The 21,545-nt window shown below is 43.0% G+C and overlaps 1 protein-coding gene across 3 annotated transcripts in view; it reads left to right on the forward strand.

The window, feature by feature from the left end:
• Nucleotides 1-21,545, forward strand: part of jmjd1cb (jumonji domain containing 1Cb) — a 97,211-nt gene that overhangs the window by 47,957 nt on the left and 27,709 nt on the right. For 2 of the 3 annotated variants that reach the window (XR_011077869.1, XM_068583968.1), the window contains exon 3: nt 15,078-15,191. Coding sequence is in view for 1 of the 3 variants with exons in the window: in XM_068583968.1 (XP_068440069.1) it covers nt 15,078-15,191 (114 nt within the window). In the remaining 2 variants the exon portion in view is untranslated. Of the gene's footprint in view, nt 1-5,175; nt 5,421-15,077; nt 15,192-21,545 lie in introns of those variants that run through there. The other variant, XM_068583969.1, reaches the window with a different exon arrangement.

Consider the following 21,545-nt stretch of genomic DNA (forward strand, 5'->3'; position numbering starts at 1 on the left):
GTGTGTGTGTGTGTGTGTGTGTGTGTGTGTGTGTGTGTGTGCGTGCATGCGCTCGTGTGTGTGAGACGGTTGCAACTTTCATCCAGATATTACATCATCTCTCTCGCGCGCGCGCTGAGCACTGTGTGAACTCATTAAAGACTTTCACTGCAGACTCCCATCAGAGACAAAGTGAATTCCAATCACCAGACGACACCCAAGGGCGGGGGGAGAGAGAGGAAGTGAAGGATGTAGGATTTCTTCATGCAAACATTTGTTATAATTTGTCTCGGTTAACATGGTGGTCTGTTTTTCCCATAGGATTAGGAAAGATGAGGTAAATCAAGTATATTCCCTGCACCCTACCTTTCACCTGCTAACCCCTGCACACTACCCTACCCTTCACCTGCTAAACCCTGCACTCTGCCCTTCACCTGCTAAACCCTGCACTCTCCCCTTCACCTGCTAACCTCTGCACACTACCCTACCCTTCACCTGCTAACCCCTGCACTCTCCCCTTCACCTGCTAACCTCTGCACACTACCCTACCCTTCACCTGCTAACCCCTGCACTCTACCTTTCACCTGCTAATCCCTGCATCCTCCTCTTCATCTGCTAACCCATGCACGGTGCACCTTACCCTTCACCTGCTAACCCCTGATGTGGCACCTTGCATGGTGGCTCCTCCCATCAGTGTGTGAATGGGTGAATGATGTCATGTAGTGTTTAAGCGCTTTGAGTGGTCGGGAGACTAGAAAAGCTATACAAGTACAGGTCCATTTAGCATTACCATTATCCTTCACCTGCTCACCCCTGCACCCTGCACTCCAGCTTTTCCATTTCTTTTTTTTATTCCAACATTTCTTTGTTCATTTCTTTTGTTTGCTTCTCTGTCTTTCTATTTATATATTATTGTTCTGTTTGTCTCTGTCCTAAGTAAAGTGTCTTTGAGTATTCAGAAAAACGCTTTATAAAATTAAAGTCTACCTCAAAAGAGACTTTTAATCTCAATGGGGCTTTCCTGGTTAAATAAAGGTTTAAATAAAACATCAAAAAAAGTATTATCATTGTTATCTGTTGCATAAACCATAAATGTGTCTCATGGTGACTGTTTACAGAAGGCAAAAGACATCTGGTTATTTCATCTTGGCCAATGTCATTCACAGAAAATGTACTAAATCACTGCAGTCGCATCTTGGCTTTTCCCAAAAAATATTCCATCTAGGTTGTCACGATACCAGCCATGTCGACAAGGAAATCCCACATCGTTCAAACACCCACTCCGGCAAAAACCACTCGCTCGTTTGCATGCTGGTTCTGCAACAGATCACACCCCCCCATCCATGTGTCGCCCACTGGAAACCCAGTAGATCAGAATTGGGGCAGAGAGACAGACTGCTGGACTAACCATGTGATTGTGTGTCCGTCTGCCACCTCTGTAGCAAAGGCAAATGGTGCAGAGCCAGTAATAAAACTGATGGGATACCCCCCGCCCCCTTCTACACACACACACACACACACACACACACACACACACACACACACTCTCTTTCATGCTGTGATCTGGTGCCCATGTGCTGCTACACAGCTCTCCTCTGTCCTAATTTCAGAGCGGGAGAGACGCAGACCGGCAGACAGAGAAGCTATAATTTCACAGATCTTGTTTATGTGTGTGTGTGTGTGTGTGTGTGTGTGTGTGTGTGTGTGTGTGTGTGTGTGTGTGTGTGTGTGTATGTGTACTGTACTTTAGAGAAATGAACTCCTGCAGAGGTTTTATCTGTAGCCGCTGTCAGCAGAGAGGATTTGATGCAAATATCTCCGGCTGGACAGACGCTATAAATATCCTCCCAAAACAAACCCCCCGGCTCCGATGATTTGTGATTCATAAGCTTGCATCGTTTATCTCTCTTCGTTAGAGAAGCTACTGCTGGGATAGGGCGATGAAGTGATTCATACCTGTCAGATGGCTTCTTTAACAGACTCCTTGTTCCTCAGCTCTGGCAAAATGCCCTGCACCAGTGGTGCAGTCACGATAATAGAAATGTAGCAGTCGGTACCAATGGCAGTGAAATTTCACAATGCTCGATGACAATTTACAATCCTTTATTACTGTTTGTATACAGGTTTTTAATTTCCTCTCTAATATCTATTTTCTAACGCTATGAAAACATCTCCGTCAAACAACTGGCTTTATTCAGGTGTCTCACCAAAAGCTGCATTTTACATCAGAACACATCATTTACCTTCGCCAAATATTAGTTTTTTTACTAAATGGTGCCCGTTTTGGCCGTCGCCATCTTGGCTTGACTTTTTGCAAAAAGTGAAAGAAAGTCACCATATTTGGATTGAGGGGTGACGTAGTTTACAGCTTTGGGTGATACCTGTCAATAACCTTGTAGCCCCGCCCTAAAGCGTACCTTGCTTTATGGTCTGTTTGACTCTAAATGACCATCATTTACTAAATGAACATCATACTGTATTGAAGAAGACTTGAAACTGGAGATTGAGACATAAACAAATGTTTACAATGTTTACTGAGGGAATAAATCAAGAAAGAAGTAGAGTCATTTATATAGACTTCTATACAACCAGAGGTGATTAGCAGATAGAATGCATTTTTAACACATGAAGCATAGACTTCTTTACAACCAGAGGAGTCAACCTGTGGTGGTTATCAGAGAGAATGCAAGTTCAGGGCATCGGCTTCACTTTTCAGATTTGATTCAAATGGATCAGGTAGTGAGCGTCACTTAAACGTAATCGAGCTAATGAATGATGTAACAGCGTGAAATCGGACCGGTGCACAGATGAGCATACTCGCTGAAACATATATTTTAGGCCGTGTCGGCATCGTCATGGGAACAGCTCCACCTATGCTACCGGCGGCACTAAAAAAAGAAGAAGTATCGGTTCTGGTGACACCCCGAATGTACACTAATGACATGAAGGTTAAACAGCAGGTAGTCAGGTAAGGGGGAAGCCGGTGGAAGACAACAGCCGGAGAATAACAAATGAGTGAAATATCTTTGTTTGTTTTCCCTGAGCGCTAATCCTACTACGTTACCTAGCAACAAAGGCCCACTTTGTAGAATGAAACACACACACACACACGCACACACACACACACGCACACACACACACACACACACACACACACACACACACACACACACACACACACACACACACACACACACGCACACACGCACGCACGCATGCACACACATCATATCAGCAGGCATCTTGTTGTCTGGTCACTATGCTGGCTCTGTTTCTGTTGACAAGAGAACAGAGGTGTATGTGTGTGTGTTTGTGCGCCCTCACACGCGGCTCTCTCCTTTAACCAGCTGTAACTCTGCACCGCATTCTCCATTGTAGTGTATTGGTAACAGATAGTGGAGCATGTCTACCCACAGACCTACTAAAACAGGTCTGTGGGGCTGTTAGCCGGCAGAGAGTTAACCAGTTTGAGATTTAGTTTTTGGTGGAAATTGGGTCAATAAAAGTTCCCTCACCCCCTCCCCCTGAGCAGATGGAGCCGTCTCGTGTAATCTCCTGCCTCCTGTGGATCTGTGTGTGCATGTTTAATTATAGCTTACCTTTATGGCAGCGAGTGCTGCAGGAAAAAAAGCCATTAGTCTCAATGCACAGGAGCAGGTCGGGCCCCTTGCTCTGCAGAACACAGGAGATGTGTCTCTGTCCTCCCTTCAGTCACTTCAGCTCACACTTCCTCTCAGGCCTCCATGTTTAGACGCCAATGGAGAGAATACACCTGCTTTACGCACATACGTGTGTGTTCTACACGTTTAGCCGTTGTTGTGATTTTTGGAGCATGTATTATTGTTTGTGACTGTGTGAGTGTGTGCGTGTGTTGCTTTAATAGGCATATTTAATAGTGCGTGTGTTGCTTTAATAGGCATATGGTCAAAGCTCTGCGGAGCTTTGACTAGATTAATCAGAGTTGGTTTGTTGTCAGCTGATGAATTGAAAGGTGTGTGTGTGTGTGTGTGTGTGTGTGTGTGTGTGTGTGTGTGTGTGTGTGTGTGTGTGCACGTGCACGTGCACAATCAGGACATCTTTCATGCTTTTCTACTTGCAGGTTTCTGATGTCACATTATAAACAACCAATCAGTGTTTAAATTGACACGGGGAGAACTTTTAACGTTTGACAAACTGCTGTGCTAACAACCAACAAACAAAGGCTTTGTTTACTTATGGTGCTTTCAGGCGCCGTTCAGGGAAAATTGTAAAATATAGTGTTGATGAGAAACTTAAATCAAGTTTTCACAACAATTTTAAGTAGATATTAGAGATGAATTATGACCTGTTGTATAGTTGTTTGGCAAGAGTTGTTCTAATCCATAAAAATGAAATATTGTATTTGCTAATCATTTGAAATGTGTGTTTTAGGAAGAAAACAGCACCGTGAATTGCTGTGACAAAGTGAAAGTATACCCTTTAGAAATGTTGATGGTTTACTGACTGCCCCGTTTTTTATTTTGTGCTGCGATCCGATCTGTGAGTTTTATGATAGTGACCCTGTAACCACACAACTGTATAAACCTACTTGACCAATAGAATGAATCAGTGTCACTCAGTGAGCTTTCCTTGCCCCTGTAGTAGAAAAAAATATATATTCTAGTATTATAGTATATAAATCCTGCACGTTAACATCGTGTGTAAATGAGAAAACTACGGTTTATTGCATTCAGCTCTATGCTTGTGTATTTTTCTGCACCAGCCAGCTGTGTGAAGATGACTTTACAAAATACATACTTTTCCTATAATCCCATGTTTGCTTCACGCGCAGATATTAGTACATGTGTGAAGAAGGCAATGAGTGTCAATAAAGCTCAATTGAACAGAGCAGAGGGGGAGGAGTGGGAGTGAGACAGATTGCTGTAGAGAGAGAGCTGAGAGGCAGAAGAGAAATTCAAAGAGTGGTGAGTAAGAGAGCGAAGCTGCATCACACACACATGCACACATACAGGCACACAGACACACAGATACACACACACACACACACACACACACACACACACACACACACACACACACACACACACACACACACACACTGAGGGAGAGAGAAAGGAAGTGTGCGTCGGCCGGCCCTGCCTCCGTCCCTCCCTCTCTCTCTCTCCTTTCTCCCCTTCCTTGCGTCAGCAGCAGTTAAAATGTCGGCCGTGTAGCTCGTCCTCTGCTCTCCCTTCTTTCCCTCTTGGCCATCTGTCTTTTCTTGCCACAACAAGGAACCACACATCGCTCTTGTTCTCTCTCTGTCTCTCTGCCTTTTTTTATCCTCTTTTTTTACCCTCGTCACTCTCCTTTTTGTCCTTCCTGCCTCTTCCCCCTTTGCTCGCTGGATCAAAGCTAGTTTTGTCAAGTGTTTTTCTTCAGAGCCATTGCTCCTTGATGTTGCTTGGAGACGGAGGAGAGAGGTAACGTTACAAATTTCTATCCCCTGCAGTCGTACTCATCGCGGCCGTTTATTTAATCGAAAAGCCAGAGTTTGATTCGTGAGAATAAAGTATCAAACTGCCAGGGAGCTGAGGACGTTTCCTAGAATAGGCTGTATGGTCTTCCTGAGCTGCTCGATCCGAGATCTCGACCTGTGTGTGTGGGGGTGTGTGGGTGCGTGTGTGTGTGGCCTGTAACAGTCTCTGAAGATGTTATTAGCATTATAATCATCCCTCCTTACTACTTAATACCCACAACTATTGTTGTCATCGATACCACAGCTTTGTCAAATTGTATCCTGTGGTGTCAATGTAGAGCAGATGGCGTCGTTCTGTTCCAGAATGTTCACTATAGTGGGAATACTTGATTCACAAAAACATCTTGTAGATTTAAGAAGACAAAAAGTACAATAGTGCCAGTAGATTGTCGAAATTTATTTGTCCCCGCCCCTCCTCCCCCCAAAAAACTCAGTAGTTGTAATTTTCATGTTCTGTGTGACCTCATCTTCCTCAAACTCCGATCTCCCTGCTTGTGTTTTACCGTTCTGTCCGGGTGGAAGGCGGTAAATCATTTCATGTGTTCCACACTGTGTGTTTGCCGATGCACTAAACAGGGTTTACAGTGAGGACATTTCAGTTTCTAATTTACAGTGCCTCTTGGCTTTTCCGTCGCGATTTCATCAGCTCTGAGAAGCTATGGACAAATCGACAGTGTGTGCACCTGCGCAGCTCGCTCTCTTGTGCGTACCTCGGCCCTGCCTTCAGGCTCAAAGAGGACACTGCACTACATGTACTAGAGAAAGTGAGGTAATATGTCAGAAAGAAGTGGTCACTGGCATGTGAAAACGGCTGTCCCTTTGGAGAAGCTTCAACAAGAGGGAGAGATCAGACCTCATCAAGCGTCAAGCGCCATGGCCGTGGCCCTTTTTCAGGGGGAAAGAATTGCGTTGTCGCATAAGGAGAGAAACAGGAAACCATATTTATAGCCGAGGCTCTGAGGTTTGAGGCAAATTAATATTTACCGTCAGTGAGGTAAAAACGGCTAAATGTTACTTCTGACAAATAGGTACTTGAGTCGGAGGCTGCTGCTGCTCCAGTCATACAAGACAGCAGCGTCAAACCAAATCTCAGCCCACATCAAACTGTTAGCTATTAACAGCTCGGTTAGTGACAGAGCTCACAGAGCTTTACACGCTACTTGGCGATCCAATCAAACAGCAACATCCGGCCGCTGAGTTGAGTCATGGATCAGCTTGGACAGCAAAACTAATCCGTACAAACCTTTTTAAATCACAGCCCTTGATCTGTCTCTGTGGCACCTTTGGTTTCAATCCCGCCAAAAAAAGGCTTAGCCTTTTGTGAAGCACCCATATGTGCCTGTTTGGTCTACATAATATGCCATTCTCTTGCAAGTCCCTCAACTTTATTAAAGTGCCTTACTAAAGGACTGAACTAGCCCGTTAATCATTTTTAATGAGGGTTTGAATGCACCTCAAGGCGTATGTCTGACAAGATAATCTTATCCTCCTGACAGTTATTCATACAACAGTAGTTCATAGAGACTGAATTATATTTAATGTTGCTTTTTTGGGGCAACCTCCGCTTCTGAAAAGGGAAGCCAATGACACAGTGCCTTAAACTTGCGTTATCTCTACTGACCATCAGGGGGCGACTCATCTTCTTTGTATAGAAGTCTAAGAAAATCACTCTACTTCTCTCCTTATTACATTTCATCTTGCTGACGCTTTTATCCAAAACAACTTACATTTTTGCTCTATACGCTGTAGACACAGCAACGGGGAGCAATTAAGGGTTAAGTGTCTTGCTCAAGGACACATCGACATGGATTAGCAGAGCCAGAGCTCGAACCACCGAGCCACAGTTACCTCTGTTTTACTCCCTCAGTAAGCATTGTAAACATGAGTTCATTTCTCAATCTCTAGTTTAAGTCTTCTCAATACAGCATAGAGTTTCAAAGGGGCGGAAAGTTTCTGGCAAATTTCCGGAAACTTTCCAGAAACTTTTCACGGGAATTTTGGCTCGGGAATTTTGGGAATTTTGAAAAAAAAAATGTGCTTATGTTTTTTTGCAAAAGCATATAACAGGGAACTTAAATGTAGTTGAGAAAAATACTTTACACGCTAAGCTCAGCTGGACCCTGAATGCAGCTGGTTGGGAACATCGTCTGCCAGAAACATAAACGTAAACACAAAACATTCTGTTGTTTTTGACGTCTTTGTCATCAGTGTTGCGTCTGAACGTTTTAGCCCGACGCCTGGCAAGTGTGAGAACGCCGAGTTGCCTAGAGGCCAATAGCGGTATAGCAGACAAGTAGAGATTTCAAATATAGCTGCAACATATTGAAAAAAATAACTGAACGAGTTCATTTTTTGGATCTGTGTACTTAGTTCAAATTTTCCAATTATGAACTATGAACTGAACTAGTTCATGTAGGTCCAGGAAAAAAGCATTTAGACCTGAAAGGATTCAGGGAAAAAACACTAAACAAAAATTTGTGTTCGGGGGTGGTGATCATGCGAAATGCACCTTTTTTTTTATTCAATGTTCATGTTTTCGTTGTTTGATGAAAGAATAAAGTTCTACTCACAAAATGTGAAAAAGGTCAAAAATGTAATTTTGAAAAGTTGTATTATCAATGTTTGCATGCATGTCTGCTTATGACAATGTAAATACAGTTAAATTACCCCAAAATTTCCAGTTTATTCCTGAATCTAGCTTCGACTTCCTCTTAATTCCTTTTAATTCCTGTACATTCCCGTTAATTCCCGTGGAAAGTTTCCAACTTTGAATATTCCCGGAAATTTTGCAACCCTAATACAGCATGATGTTTATTTAGTTCATTTAGAGTTAAACGGACCATAAAGCAGTAGAGAGTAAAGAGTACATAAAGAGTAGAGTTTAGGGCAGGGCTACTGTGACTGATGCAAGTATATATTTGTCCGTGTCCTAAAACTCAAAATTCATCTTAAAATTCCAACAAGTGTAGGGGCACTCTTGTCCCAGTTTTACCTAACATGAGTTGAAATATAAATACATGTACGTTTAAATGTATGTATGTATGTATGTATGTATGTATGTATGTATGTATGTATGTATGTATGTATGTATGTATGTATGTATGTATGTATGTATGTATGTCTGTCTTAGATTCCTCTTTCCTCCTCTCAGGTTGTAGACTCAGTTCCTCTTTGTTGATGCCCTTTGCGTTTGCAGTTGTCATGAGTCTCTGGAATGCTCCCCCCATATATTAAATAATTCAACTCTTTATATGCTTGCTGTTCTGGAACAGATGGTCTGTCTTCTGCAGAGCTGTTTGTAGCCTGAATAACAGCTGTCTACTTCTGCTATCTGGTGTTGAACATACAACCACCTTTACTTTTTAGCAGCATTGTTCTTTGGGATGAAGGTCCAAATGAAAGTCTGTGCTGTCTGATGTCGGTGTTAGTGTGGAGCTGCCAGCTGCAGGAGCTTTTGCTCATGCCGGGTGGCATCCAACTGTGAATGTGGCGGTGGCACAGAGGCAAAAGCACTCAAGCCACCTGTTTGATGGAAACATTATTTATATTCATACCCTCCTTCAACCGGTTGATTTAGATTCCTGGTAGAAATCTTAACAGTGTGACCCTTATGTAAACAACAGTGCCACTGGTTTAAAAAAAACTATCACGAAACAATTTTGCTCTTTGGAGGCCAAACCACACAATTGATTAATCTTTTTTGTCATTTGTTCAGCAGAAATACAAAACATCCTCTGGTTCAATCTCAATCTCTAAAAGGTGCTTAGTGTGGAATTCAATGCATGTCTATTGCCTGTACACACAGATAACTGGGGCAGCCGATAGAAGCTAATGGTGCTAGAAGCTAATAGTGCTAGCAGTGCAGACAATACGACAAAAAAATGGCTATGAAAAACCAATGCACAGTAACAGAGAAAATAGTTGATCACTACCTTTCTTTCTTTGGTAAAGAAAATAATGTGCTGCTAAGGGCTCTGTCCTTCTGGCTTCCGTAGTTTTAACGGCTGTTTCTCATCGTCGCCGTCCACATGCATTTCCGCAGCATGATAGGTACCTAATTTTGGGAGCAGACGCCCCACACCAGTGGCGGGCCGTGGGTTTTAGTGGAGGAAACGCACCCGGCAAGGGCCAGCACAGCAAGGGGAGAGCCCAAACCTGTCGGGTCAACAACAATACATGTTGTCCAAATCTATCCAACAAAACCACGGCATGGTCACGCGGGCCCTGTGACAAATCACATGTCCAGACCCGAGACTGTTTCATATATTCTAACCAGGCTTCTCTTTCATAGAAGACAACAGGTGAAATGTGATTGGATAAAAATGCTGTTAACCAGGTCCAAAGAAGCCAAACGAGAGGCCTGAAGGAGCAGAGGAGCAGATGAAGGCAGCTGTGCAATAAGAAAATAAGCTAGATAGATAGATAGATATGTACTTTATTAATCCCCAGGGGGAAATTTTTTTTGTCAAAGTAGCGTCCCACATTTACAGACATCAACATCAATGGAATAAACTAAACACACAAGATAAGTAATAAAAGAAAATAAAAGAAGAGGGATGGAAGATATATACAAAAAAAAATAGAAATAGAATATATATATATATATATATATATATATATATATATATATATAGATATATATATATATATATATATATAGATATATATATATATAAACAAAAAGAAATATATATATATATATGTGTGTATATATATATATATATATATATATATATATATATATATATATATATATATATATATATATAATCATATACATAGACAAATGAAATATGTATATAGCTAATAGGCAAAAATAATAATACATGTATTTGTGAAAAACAATTACATTATTAAATAGCTATAACTTTGTGATTCTGTTTACCAGACAAGGCTTAGACGGCCCTGACGGTCCGCCACTGCCCCACACTGATCAATGAACTTTTCGGGCCGGATACCGATACTCAAAACCTTCAACGCTATTTTTATGGGTTTGCTCACAGCTATTCAGCGAAGTAATAAATGAGGTATTAATGAATTTCAGGATATTGTTGGCGATGGAAAAGGCTCGTTAGTAGCCAATCACGGCGGTCACATGGGGGCGTCCGTCATCATTATGCGATCACCGAGGGCCCCTTTTGCCCCCGGCAACAGCTAAGAGTTACCTCTCCTGTTACTTTCCCAATATTTAAAACACAGTACTATGGATAGAGGGCGAGCTCAAATCCTGGCACTGGCAGCTCGCAGAGGCACTTAATCTAGAGTGAATGAACGACTATGCAAATTTCATTGCACAGTGGATTTATAAAAAAGAGAAAAACAATACTGTTGATAAATACAAAATATGTATGTGCCCTGCATTTGTTTACCCCTGACAGAAGCTCTCATACGAAGTTATACTCCCTCTTGTGGCCCAATTGTGGTCAATAACACTTGTCTTCAATATGTACTGGGTGCAGAAAATTGGAGCACAGTCAATCCTTATTTAATGTGTAGTTACTAATGTGTATTGGTTATTACGTGAAGTTTATACTTAACGCTCAATTGTTGACTATTAGTCTGGTGTTTAATCTAAAAACATATCTTGTGTGGTTAATTATAATAAAGCTCATTCCTTTAGTCTGCTGCATTCAATGTGTCAGTTTTTTTTGACAACTACCAACAGTCATACCTTCCAGGACCTTTATGTATTGTCACATACACTGCCTGGCAAAAAAAAAAAAGTCCCACCAAAAAAAGTCACACACATTAATATTTTGTTGGACCGCCTTTAGCTTTGCTTACGGCACGCATTCACTGTGGCATTGTTTTGATAAGCTTCTACAACGTCACAAGATTTATTTCCATCCAGTGTTGCATTCATTTCCCACAAGATCTTGTATTGATGATGGTAGAGTATGAGCGCTGCGCAAAGGCTTCTGCAGCACATCCTAAAGATTCTCATTAGGGTTAAGGTCTGGACTCCATGTGTGAAAATTATGTCTCATGCTGATGGTTTGGTAGCTGGTTCCAAATGCAGACATGGAGAGGCAAGGTAGGGTGAAGGTAAAAGAAAAGGACAAACAAAAAAGGAAACGACACGGCCAAGCCGTGACACTTGCTCCCTGAACCACTCTTTCACAATTTGAGCTCGATGAATCCTGGCCTTGTCATCTTGGAATATGCCCGCGTCATCGGGGAAGAAAAAATCCATTGATGGAATAACTTGGTCATTACTCAACCTGGTCGTTGCTGAACCTAGACTTGAACCTAGACTTTTTTTTGGCCAGGCAGTGTATTATATTGTCAAATAACAAAAAATAAAGGGTAAACTGTCGCGGCACCACTCTCTAATAGAGGCTGCTGCCGCGGCAAGTAATGGCAGCTGCCTCAAACAGTAGAAACTGCCGCAAAAACTAGACTTAAGTGCTGCCACAGGAAGTGCCTCTACGAGCTGCCACTGTCACAATTTGAGCTTGCTCCTACTGGCACTATGAGCTCCCAGTAGGCATCTGTCGTTTATTCCACTTCCTGCTGCTCCAAACTATCATCACGGTATCTGCCTTTGGAGATCCACGATCGGTAGACCTCTGCTCTGAACCACCCACTGAACTCTAGATCCAGGTGGGTGTTCTACCTGCATCAGTTAATCAGCACCCAGTACACCGGATGGTAGATTACAAGTCAGATGACACCAAGCAGGAGAGATCTACTATCTCCCGTATCCCTCCTAGGAACCCCTCTAAGGTGCTGTTATTTAGGACATGTTCATCCAGCTTTAATGTGTGTGGCGTAGCCTCTCACTATCACTTAGCGATGCATGAAGATCCATCATTGGCTCTTCATCTCCTTTAAATTTTGCTCCACTTTTTTCTGATCAATTATTAAACATGCGGGCCAAACAGCAGAGGATGTGTTGCGTTCACTTTTCTCAGAAAGACCTTTTTGCCTGTCTGTCCTCTTAACACGTTATTCCTGCCTCATAGTTGCCTGTCTGGAAATACGCTGTGACGGAATGCTTTTTTTCCGGCACACTGGCAGATGTGACCCAATTGCGGTCAAGTGGGATGTGTGTGTGTGTGTGTGTGTAAATGGTCCCATACTTGTATAGCGCTTTTTCTTGTAGTCCGACTACTAACAGCGCTTTAACACTACATGACATCATTCACCCATTTACACACTGATGAGAGGAGCTACTGTGTAAGGTGCCACATCAGTATTATCAACCATTCATACATCGTAGGCGCAGCTACAGGAACAATTTAGGGTTAAATGTCTGGCTGAAGGACACACCGGCATGGGCTTGCGGAGCCGGGGATCGAACCGCCGATTCACTGATTGAAGGATGACCCAGCTCACCACTGAGCAACAGTCACTCACAGTGTGTGTGTATGTGCAAATTCATTTTACAGGGGATGTAGGGACTGTTGGGGGAGGGAGAGGGAAAGAGAGGGTAAGAGAGGGTAAGAGAGGGAGAGAGAGGGAGAGAGAGGGAAAGAGAGGGAGAGAGTGGTAGAGAGAGAAAGAGGTAGAGAGAGAGAGAGGTAGAGAGAGAGAGAGGTAGAGAGAGAGAGAGGTAGAGAGAGAGAGAGAGAGAGAGAGAGAGAGAGAGAGAGAGAGAGAGAGAGAGAGAGAGAGAGAGAGAGAGAGAGAGAGGGAGGGGGGTGAGAGGGGGGAGAGAGAGAGGCGATCCACAGATGGCCGCCATGCTCTATGTTGAAACTGTAGAAATAAAATGTCTTCCATCTCTCACCAGAGCTGAAATATTTGTGAGAGAATGGAACAACCGGAGCATCTCTTCTGCTGCCTTCAGAACACACACTCGGCAGCGGTTGTCACGGTAACGAGCTGACTTTCTGTGTTCCGAATTAGCATACTGTAAAGCGTGTCAAGGTCCCATCATGCACTGCCTTCGCCCTATAATTGTTTTTTGCATATGTAAACAAGATAATCAAACGTCACGAACATTGAGACAGAATTTTACGATTCTAGGAACTTCTTAAGGCGGCAATTACTTAACCTTTTTGTTGTTGCAACGAATGCGAGGGGCACTTCAGAAACACAGTCTTCATGTTACAACGTAGCCTCTCCGTTGGCTACTGCGGCATTGGTGGACTGGCTTTAGGGAAGTGACTGAGGAGGCGAGGTTTCCTGTCATGAATCCAGTTGTTGCTTATTTGGTGGCGTGTGTTCAGATCACACTGACTCGGGGGATGCAATCATCCGGCTCTGGATGTACAGAAGGTCCACAAGGAGGCAACGACGTTGGCCACTTTACCGCTCTGATTTTGTTTTCCAACTCGAGGCCTTCAGGACGCTCCGGCAAAACAGGACTCTGGTCAACACTCCTGCTGCCAGAAGAGGGACAAATAAATAAACAAAAAGAAAATCGAAAATCCTTTCCATAATAATGTGATGATGTGGCCTGCATGCCTGATCCATTCTGCTGTTGGAGGCAGGAAATGTGATATGAATGGATGGTTAGAAATAGAGCAAGACACACACAGGAGGCAGGAACACATTTGCAAGCAAAACGTGTGTGTGTGTGTGTGTGTGTGTGTGTGTGTGTGTGTGTGTGTTGTACTGTTTGGGAGGGTGGGCACAGTGGTCGTGTTTCTCACCTCTAATCTCTCATCAGACTGATCTTAAAAAATAAATCAAAGCAGCTAGAAGCTACATACGTTGACCAGTAACTGATGAAGACAACTCTCTCTCCGATTGTCTGACTGTATAACATTTATCAGTACGGATGGACATGATGAGGATATGTTGACGTCTGTCTCGTGTGAGCGACAAAAGCTGAGCTCAGGCGGCTGCAGGCTGACAGACATCGTGTGAGTGTGTGTGTGTGTGTTTGTGTGAGAGAGAGAGAGAGAGAGAGAGAGAGAGAGAGAGAGAGAGAGAGAGAGAGAGAGAGAGAGAGAGAGAAAGCGGCAGCATCAAAGTGAAGTGCACTGCCTTTGAACTGTCAGCCTTCCTCTACTTATTAATGTATTCACGGCTCCGTCTCTTTCTCCTCTCCCTCTCTGCCTCGTTTCATCGTGTCCTCCCTCTAATCTCCTCCGTTTCTTCTCCACTGTCATTCATCCATCTCGCTTTGCTCCTCGGCTTCCTCCGTGCTCCCACGTTTGCTTCTTACAGTAGCACAGAAGCCAACAATTCATATAGTTTTTTTCATCATCATCATCAGTTACTTGTATCTCAAGACAAATCTGTTTCCTTAAATAACTATGGTGTTGAAAAATGTCCTGGTTCCTCAAATGTCCATGGCCTTTAAATGACTTGTTTTGTCAGCAGCACAAGCCCAAAGATACTGAGTTATATATGATGTAACATATATGATGTAACATATATGTTACAACACATTCGAGAGGCTTAAAACGGCATATTCAGCCTTTTCTGCATGACATAGTACTTAAATGCTCAAACGATCATCCAAACAGTTTTTCTGTCGATCGACTTATTGATAAGTCGACTTATTGTTGCCACTCGAATTCAGTGTTTTTTCACAGAGAAATCTAATACATAACAAATGCTTTGTCATTGTGATGGAATTGACTTAACGTTCTTGTTTCCGTGCTGTTGTTGACCATGCTGTTGTTGTTCTGTTTTGTGTGTGCAGGCGTTTAAGCCAGTGGTGGGGAAAAGCCTGCTGTCCTCAGTAACAGCTGTGGAATTCTTGTTGGACCGACAGCTGGACTTCCTGTCTGATCACTCGGCCTTCCAACCGTACCAGGTAACGATCATGCTCGTGAATGCACCACATGGTCATCAAGCCCTTTCCAATTTTTGTGCCTGGAGATACGATACGTATCATGGTACAGAGGTTACCGGTCAATAGATTGCAAATTTACATAGATTAAAGAACACACTGCATCATATCTTATTACTTTCATGGGCCACATATTTTAAAAATCGGCGGTGTTGAGAATCCATAGAGCCACAAAACATTTTCTTATGACTTTTTACTTTTACATACTTACATACTCGCGGTACACACACAGTACACACTTTTTAACTGGCAGACAATGAAAAGATTTCAGATGCTAAAATTAAAAAAAATATTAGAATTCAAAACAGAGACCATTAAAATATTTTTTTTTTAAATGTGAGAATTTCTGTGAAGGAAACATAATAATTAAACTGACATAAATTGTAGGCCAAATGAAAAATACTGAAAAATACTTTCACAGCAGACACTAGTAAGAGAGCTGATAGATGTGGAACGATAGCCCTGGTTTCAAAGTCAGAGTGGTGAACACCACGAAATCAGACCAAAAGCAAAGCCACCTGCTGTCAATGAGTGAATGAGGGCTCCCTGTTGGCTCAGCAGAAGTCCGTTGGCAGACGCACGGACCTCATTTGCTAATGAAGTAATGACTCATTCAGAGTCGTTTTCATGGCTGTACACCGCAGCCGCGGAGGGCGCTAAGTTCTGTATGTATCAGACACTGCCGGGCTTCAGAGTGAATACAAAGCCAACATGACACACGTTAACACAGGTTAATACATAGACACAGGTTAATACATAGACACAGCGTAGATACTGCCCCACAATGGCAGTAAATCACAGAGATGTATGCTTCTGTTCTGCGGCTGCGTCTGTGTGTGTGTGTTGCATTGTGCTGGCTGGAACGCCGTGTTCCACTCGGTGTCAAGCCAGATGGGAAGGCAGTGTTCTGCACTCGTCGATCATCGTGGTTTGCTTAAGAAATGTGCAAATACCAAGGGACACGCACTCTATTTCTGTTTTTCCACTTTTGTTTGCAGCCAATTTAGAAGTCCGGGCGACTGTTGCCGTGTCCTCTAGTGACTCATGCTATGAGTTTCTGTGACTGTCTGCCGCTGCGGCCAAATACACCGGCTCTTTGCATTCAATGCTGACATTTGAGTTTTTTTTTTTTTTTTGCATGGGTGGGGATTTTATGGATCGGCTCAAATGTCCTTTAACGCCTACGTCTCTGCGTAATGATGTCTCTGATGGACCGTGTTCGAGACAGGAGATCACTGATGTTGCCTATTGCTGGCATTGCTTTTGAAAATATACTGGATGATTGTAACAGGATGTGGATTACACCAGTGTCATTTATTATCTTGTTTATCAAATATATAGAGTAGAGCTGCAAGATTATTGCCAAAATGATTGAGAATTATTCGCAATTATTCATTCATTTCACATATATATGTATGTGTGTGTATATAAATATACATATATATATATATATATATATATATATATATATATATATATATATATATATATATATATATATTTGTATTGCAGATACTTTCACTTTTACATGTGCATGTGAAGTGAGTGCATTTTGGTTTTTCCTGTCCGCGCTCTTTTAATTTGAGTTATGTGCAATATGTTACTTTCATACTCTGTACTGTAGCCAGGATTTTCGGGGAACATTGTTCAAAGACTGCCGCCGTGTGATGCACAGCTCCTTTAGCCAAAACATTGGGCTGTTAGTTCCATGAGAGGAGGACACATTTTATATGTCAGATACGGGAGTGAAGCATGTTCATTTCAAAACAAAAATGCGTCTCAAAGCCGCTTATTACCAAGTCATAATGTAGTCCATTAAAAGCTCTGCAGTAAGCACACGATATGTGCGTGTGTGTATGTGTGTGTGTGTTTGTGTGCGTGCGTGCGTGCGTGTGCTGTTTCAGAGCCCGGTGTGATGCAGGGAAACATCTGCATGATCCCCAGTGTCTTGTCCTATTTCCTATAGAAGGCTGACACAGACATACCTGATATCTGTGGCAGTGACAGTCTGTCGACTTAATTGTCTCCACATGGAGTCTGGCATGACCTGGACTGAGTCTTACACATTAACATACAGACACGGCTCCAGTTTCACGGGAGAAATGGGATCCTTTTTCAAGGTCTGTGTTCGAAGTGGAAAAGGTTGTTCCAGTGTTGTTACAGTGTTGTCACAGAGTTGTTACTGGGTTGTTACTGGGTTGTTCCGGTGTTGTCACAGAGTTGTCACAGTGTTGTTACAGGGTTGTCACAAGGTTGTTACAGTGTTTTTTACAGGGTTGTTACCGTGTTGTCACAGAGTTGTTCCAGTGTTGTCACATGGTTGTTTCAGGGTTGTCACAGTTTAACTTACACACCAGGGACGATTGTTATTATTTGTTACATGGCATTCATTTACCTCTTTATTTTTATTTTGTCATGAAAACATTCACACAGAACATTGCTAAAAATAAGTAACCTTATTTTTTGGGCCAGAACAAGGTGGATTTTTTTCCCGGCTGCACATAGCGGCATCATCCAATCACGTCGCACAAACGGGATGAGTTAAAACGACAATACGGAAACTCCTTCCACAGAACCAAACTTTATGACTCCTTCCACGTCCTCCTCCACTGACCACAGTTGACCAATCACAGTTCTCGTTGCTGCCACTAAGACACTGAGTTGCACGTCTGTGGACACATATGGCCATCATACCGTATATGAGAAGTGGAAGGAGTTGCCTTAACGTCACCCCTTGGTTTCTGGACTGCCGTTTTGAGGCCTTGGGTACGGCGTTTGGGCCATTGCCGTCTTAGATCACGGTCTCTTGACTTTTTGCAACCAGTGAGCGAAAGTGACTATATTTCGACGGAGTGATATAGAGATGCTGGAAACGTTTCTGGTAGAAAAAGCATAAATAAAGCATACCCTGCTTTATGGTCTAGTTGACTCAAAATGGACTATAATTTACTTAATGAACATCATGCTGTATTGAAGAAGACTTGAAACTAGAGATTGAGACCATAAACTCATGTTTACAATGTTTACTAAGGGAATAAATCAAGAGAGTAGAGTCATTTTCTCATATACTTTTATACAATCAGACTTCTTTTTGCAACCACAAAAGTCTCCTCCTGCTGGCCATCAGAAATAATGCATGTTCAAGACACTTCTTCATTGGCTTCCCTCTTCAGGAGCAGAGGTTGTCGCCTGGTAGCTATGCATCCATCCCCTAAAAAGCGGAGCCGTGAGTAAAGTCGTTTCTGATCAAATCTTTGAGACGTTCAACTCGGCAGGCCTGCTAAGCTGCCAGGACACCTCTTCACCCACAATACACCAGATAACGGGACAGAGGATGAAGAGAGCAAACTCACAGCTGAAAGCTCTCATTATCTCTCACTCGACTGTTTTTCAAAACGGCAACTGGTGCTGTAACCGATTGTAGTCCTTGTCCACGTGTACTTCTTATCGACATACAAGATGATTTGGTTTACTCAAGAGAGAAGGAAAGTGGAGCCGCGCTCTTCTGGTACCGCTAACTTCAGACTTTAGAGATGTACTTATCCCCCCTCACCCATGCACACACACACACACACACACACACACACACACACACACATTCCTCCATTCTTAAACCACTATGCCCACACAGAGCTGCCTTTTCTTTTAGAGACCTTTGAGCCCCACCAACCAGTAAAAACACTCTCTCTCTCTCTCTCTCTCTCTCTCTCTCTCTCTCTCTCTCTCTCTCTCTCTCTCTCTCTCTCTCTCCCTCTCACATTCCCTTAGAGCGGTGCAACAGTGACCACTCCCCTCTCTGTTTTTCCAGTTGGACAGGAAAGAGGGGGGAGGGGGCTGCAATCTGTTTGGCATAAACTGTACAATGAAGTCACTGTTTAGTAGGCCAACCCAGCCTGCTGCTCGTGCGTGCGTGTGCGTGCGTGTGTACGTGTGTGCGTGTTGCTAGAAAGTGATGGTGTGTGTTGAGGCTGAGGGACAGGAGATGAAGAATAAAACTGTCAGTGCTGACTCAGTGTGACCAGACAACACACACACACACACGCACACACACACACACACACACACACGCACACGCACACGCACACACACACACAGAGTCCAAGTCCAATCACAGAACAGTGTGTTTCCAAAGCATTGTTCTCTCTCTCTGTCTCTCTCTCTCTGTCTCTCTCTCTCTCTCTCTCTCTCTCTCTCTGTCTCTCTCTCTCTCTCTCTTGCTCTCTCTCTCTCTCTCTCTTTCTTTCTCTCTCTCTTTCTCTCTATCTCTCTCTCCTTATCTCTATGTAGAATAAGTAGAATACAGAAGTGTGTGAACAGAGCTGTGTTTCAACATTGTAGTAAAATATACAGATGACAATAAGTTAGCTAAACTTTCACTTCACGATATCTTACGATGTATCAAACACATACAGAGTGAAGATGACTTGAGATGAAAATACAAATATGAGAAGTGAGAATTTATTTCCTTTATTGGCGTCAAGTCATGTGTATAAATACTTTCCAGTACACAATTACAGTGTGCCTCCTCCCTGCTGTCCCACACTTCATCCTGGTGTCACGTTACTTTGACAACATCTCACACACACACGCACACACACACACACACACACACACACACACACACACACACACACACACACACACACACACACACACACACACACCATACAGACACCTGTGGTGTCAGTTCACACGGTTGCTAGATATAGAGGGATTGCCTTACATGCGGCCGCCAGCTCGCTAACTACCAAACAACAGGCCTCTCATCTCAGCGGGGGACAATTTTTTTGGCCGGGTGGAATGACATCTGCTGTAGATTACTGACGTAAAACTCGTGAAAATGCATGAAGTGCTCGGCTGAAAAATGTGGTTTTGTTTTCAGATATGAGTATATGTGTTGTCGCCTATGTACACACATGCCCATATACGTTGATACATGCAGATATAGATTACATTATAAAGGCCTTCCATATATCAACTGAAACTGATGCATCATGTCCACAGAGTGTGATGGGGTATCAAACCTTTTTTAAACTCCCTGAGTTTAAATTCCTGACAATAAGCCATACGAACCACATGAGATTCAGGTTGTGAGCATGGAAGCAGACTGAAGGAAAACACCTGTGTTCACCAGGAGGATCATTAAACAAGATCCGTAGATTGTTGGAAAGAAAACTCCTAACAGGAGCTACTTTCTGTGTTTGTTTTTTAAGTTTGATTCTTTCTCAGCCAACAGGAGCTAGTTACACATTTCAGCTCAATATAAGCATTTACAGTAGAATGTGAGGTTCATTTATGGTGTGTGTGTGTGTGTGTGTGTGTGCGTGTGTGTGTGTGTGTGTGTGTGTGTGTGTGTGTGTGTGTGTGTGTGTGTGTGAGTGTGGGTGTTCTGAAATTAACTTTTGACACAGTGTCTAAAATAGACACCAGCTACGTGTATTGAATCCCCCCTTCCTCCCTCCATGATGTCCAACATCCACTGTGTCAATCCCTGAGTGCCATCACTGCTAAAAGAAAGATCATCGGAAACTCTACCGCAGTTTGCTAGTTTGTTCCCTCGTGCCCTCCGCCTCAGTGTCTCCACGGCAACTCTTTTGTCCCTGAAAAGGCATGGCGTTCGAAGTGTTTCACAGCCCATCTGTCTTTGTCTCCCGATATATGTGAACGCGTGTCATATTTGTTGTCATGTTGCTAATTACCCGGTGCACCAGTTGTCCTTGTGTCACACTGCGCCGTGCTCGCCTCAGCCCTGTGGTGCGTTCACAGCACGCAGGAACAAATAGGTTGGAGTCACAGACGCAGGTTGAAGGCGACAATAAACATGGTTATTCGTAATGTTGTTTTAGTTTGTAGATCAAAAAGCACACAATGAACTTGCTCCAGAAGAGGCTCTGTGCTCTGTTCACCTTGTACGGCACTATTGCTGTCCGCTCAGCACCGGATCGGTTACTGTCACGCAGTCAAACAGCTTGCACCATCTTGTTACGCCACCACTGAACGGGGAGGTCCTTCATGTTGGATTGAATGAGTTGTGACTCACTGAAGCGTATAAGTGAGTGGCTGTAACGGTATGTGATGTGTGCTTCTCTGCTGCAGAGTGAGACAGATGAAGACTCCCAAAGCTGCTGCATCAGTGTTGATGTGAACGTGATGATGACCTTGATGTGGGTTGTTCTAATGTTTACAGGAATGCTTCACCCTTAAAAACTATTCTTGAAGGAAACTTGCAAGCCTCCACGGTGAACTGCAAATTATAAAAAGGGTCATTGATATACAAATATCCATTTTGTTCCTTTCAATAGTCCAAACAGACATTTT

This window comes from Clinocottus analis, unplaced genomic scaffold (genome assembly GCF_023055335.1).
Source record: "Clinocottus analis isolate CAN_PGR_092001 unplaced genomic scaffold, fCliAna1.0.p SCAF_19, whole genome shotgun sequence".
Taxonomy (NCBI): domain Eukaryota; kingdom Metazoa; phylum Chordata; class Actinopteri; order Perciformes; family Cottidae; genus Clinocottus; species Clinocottus analis.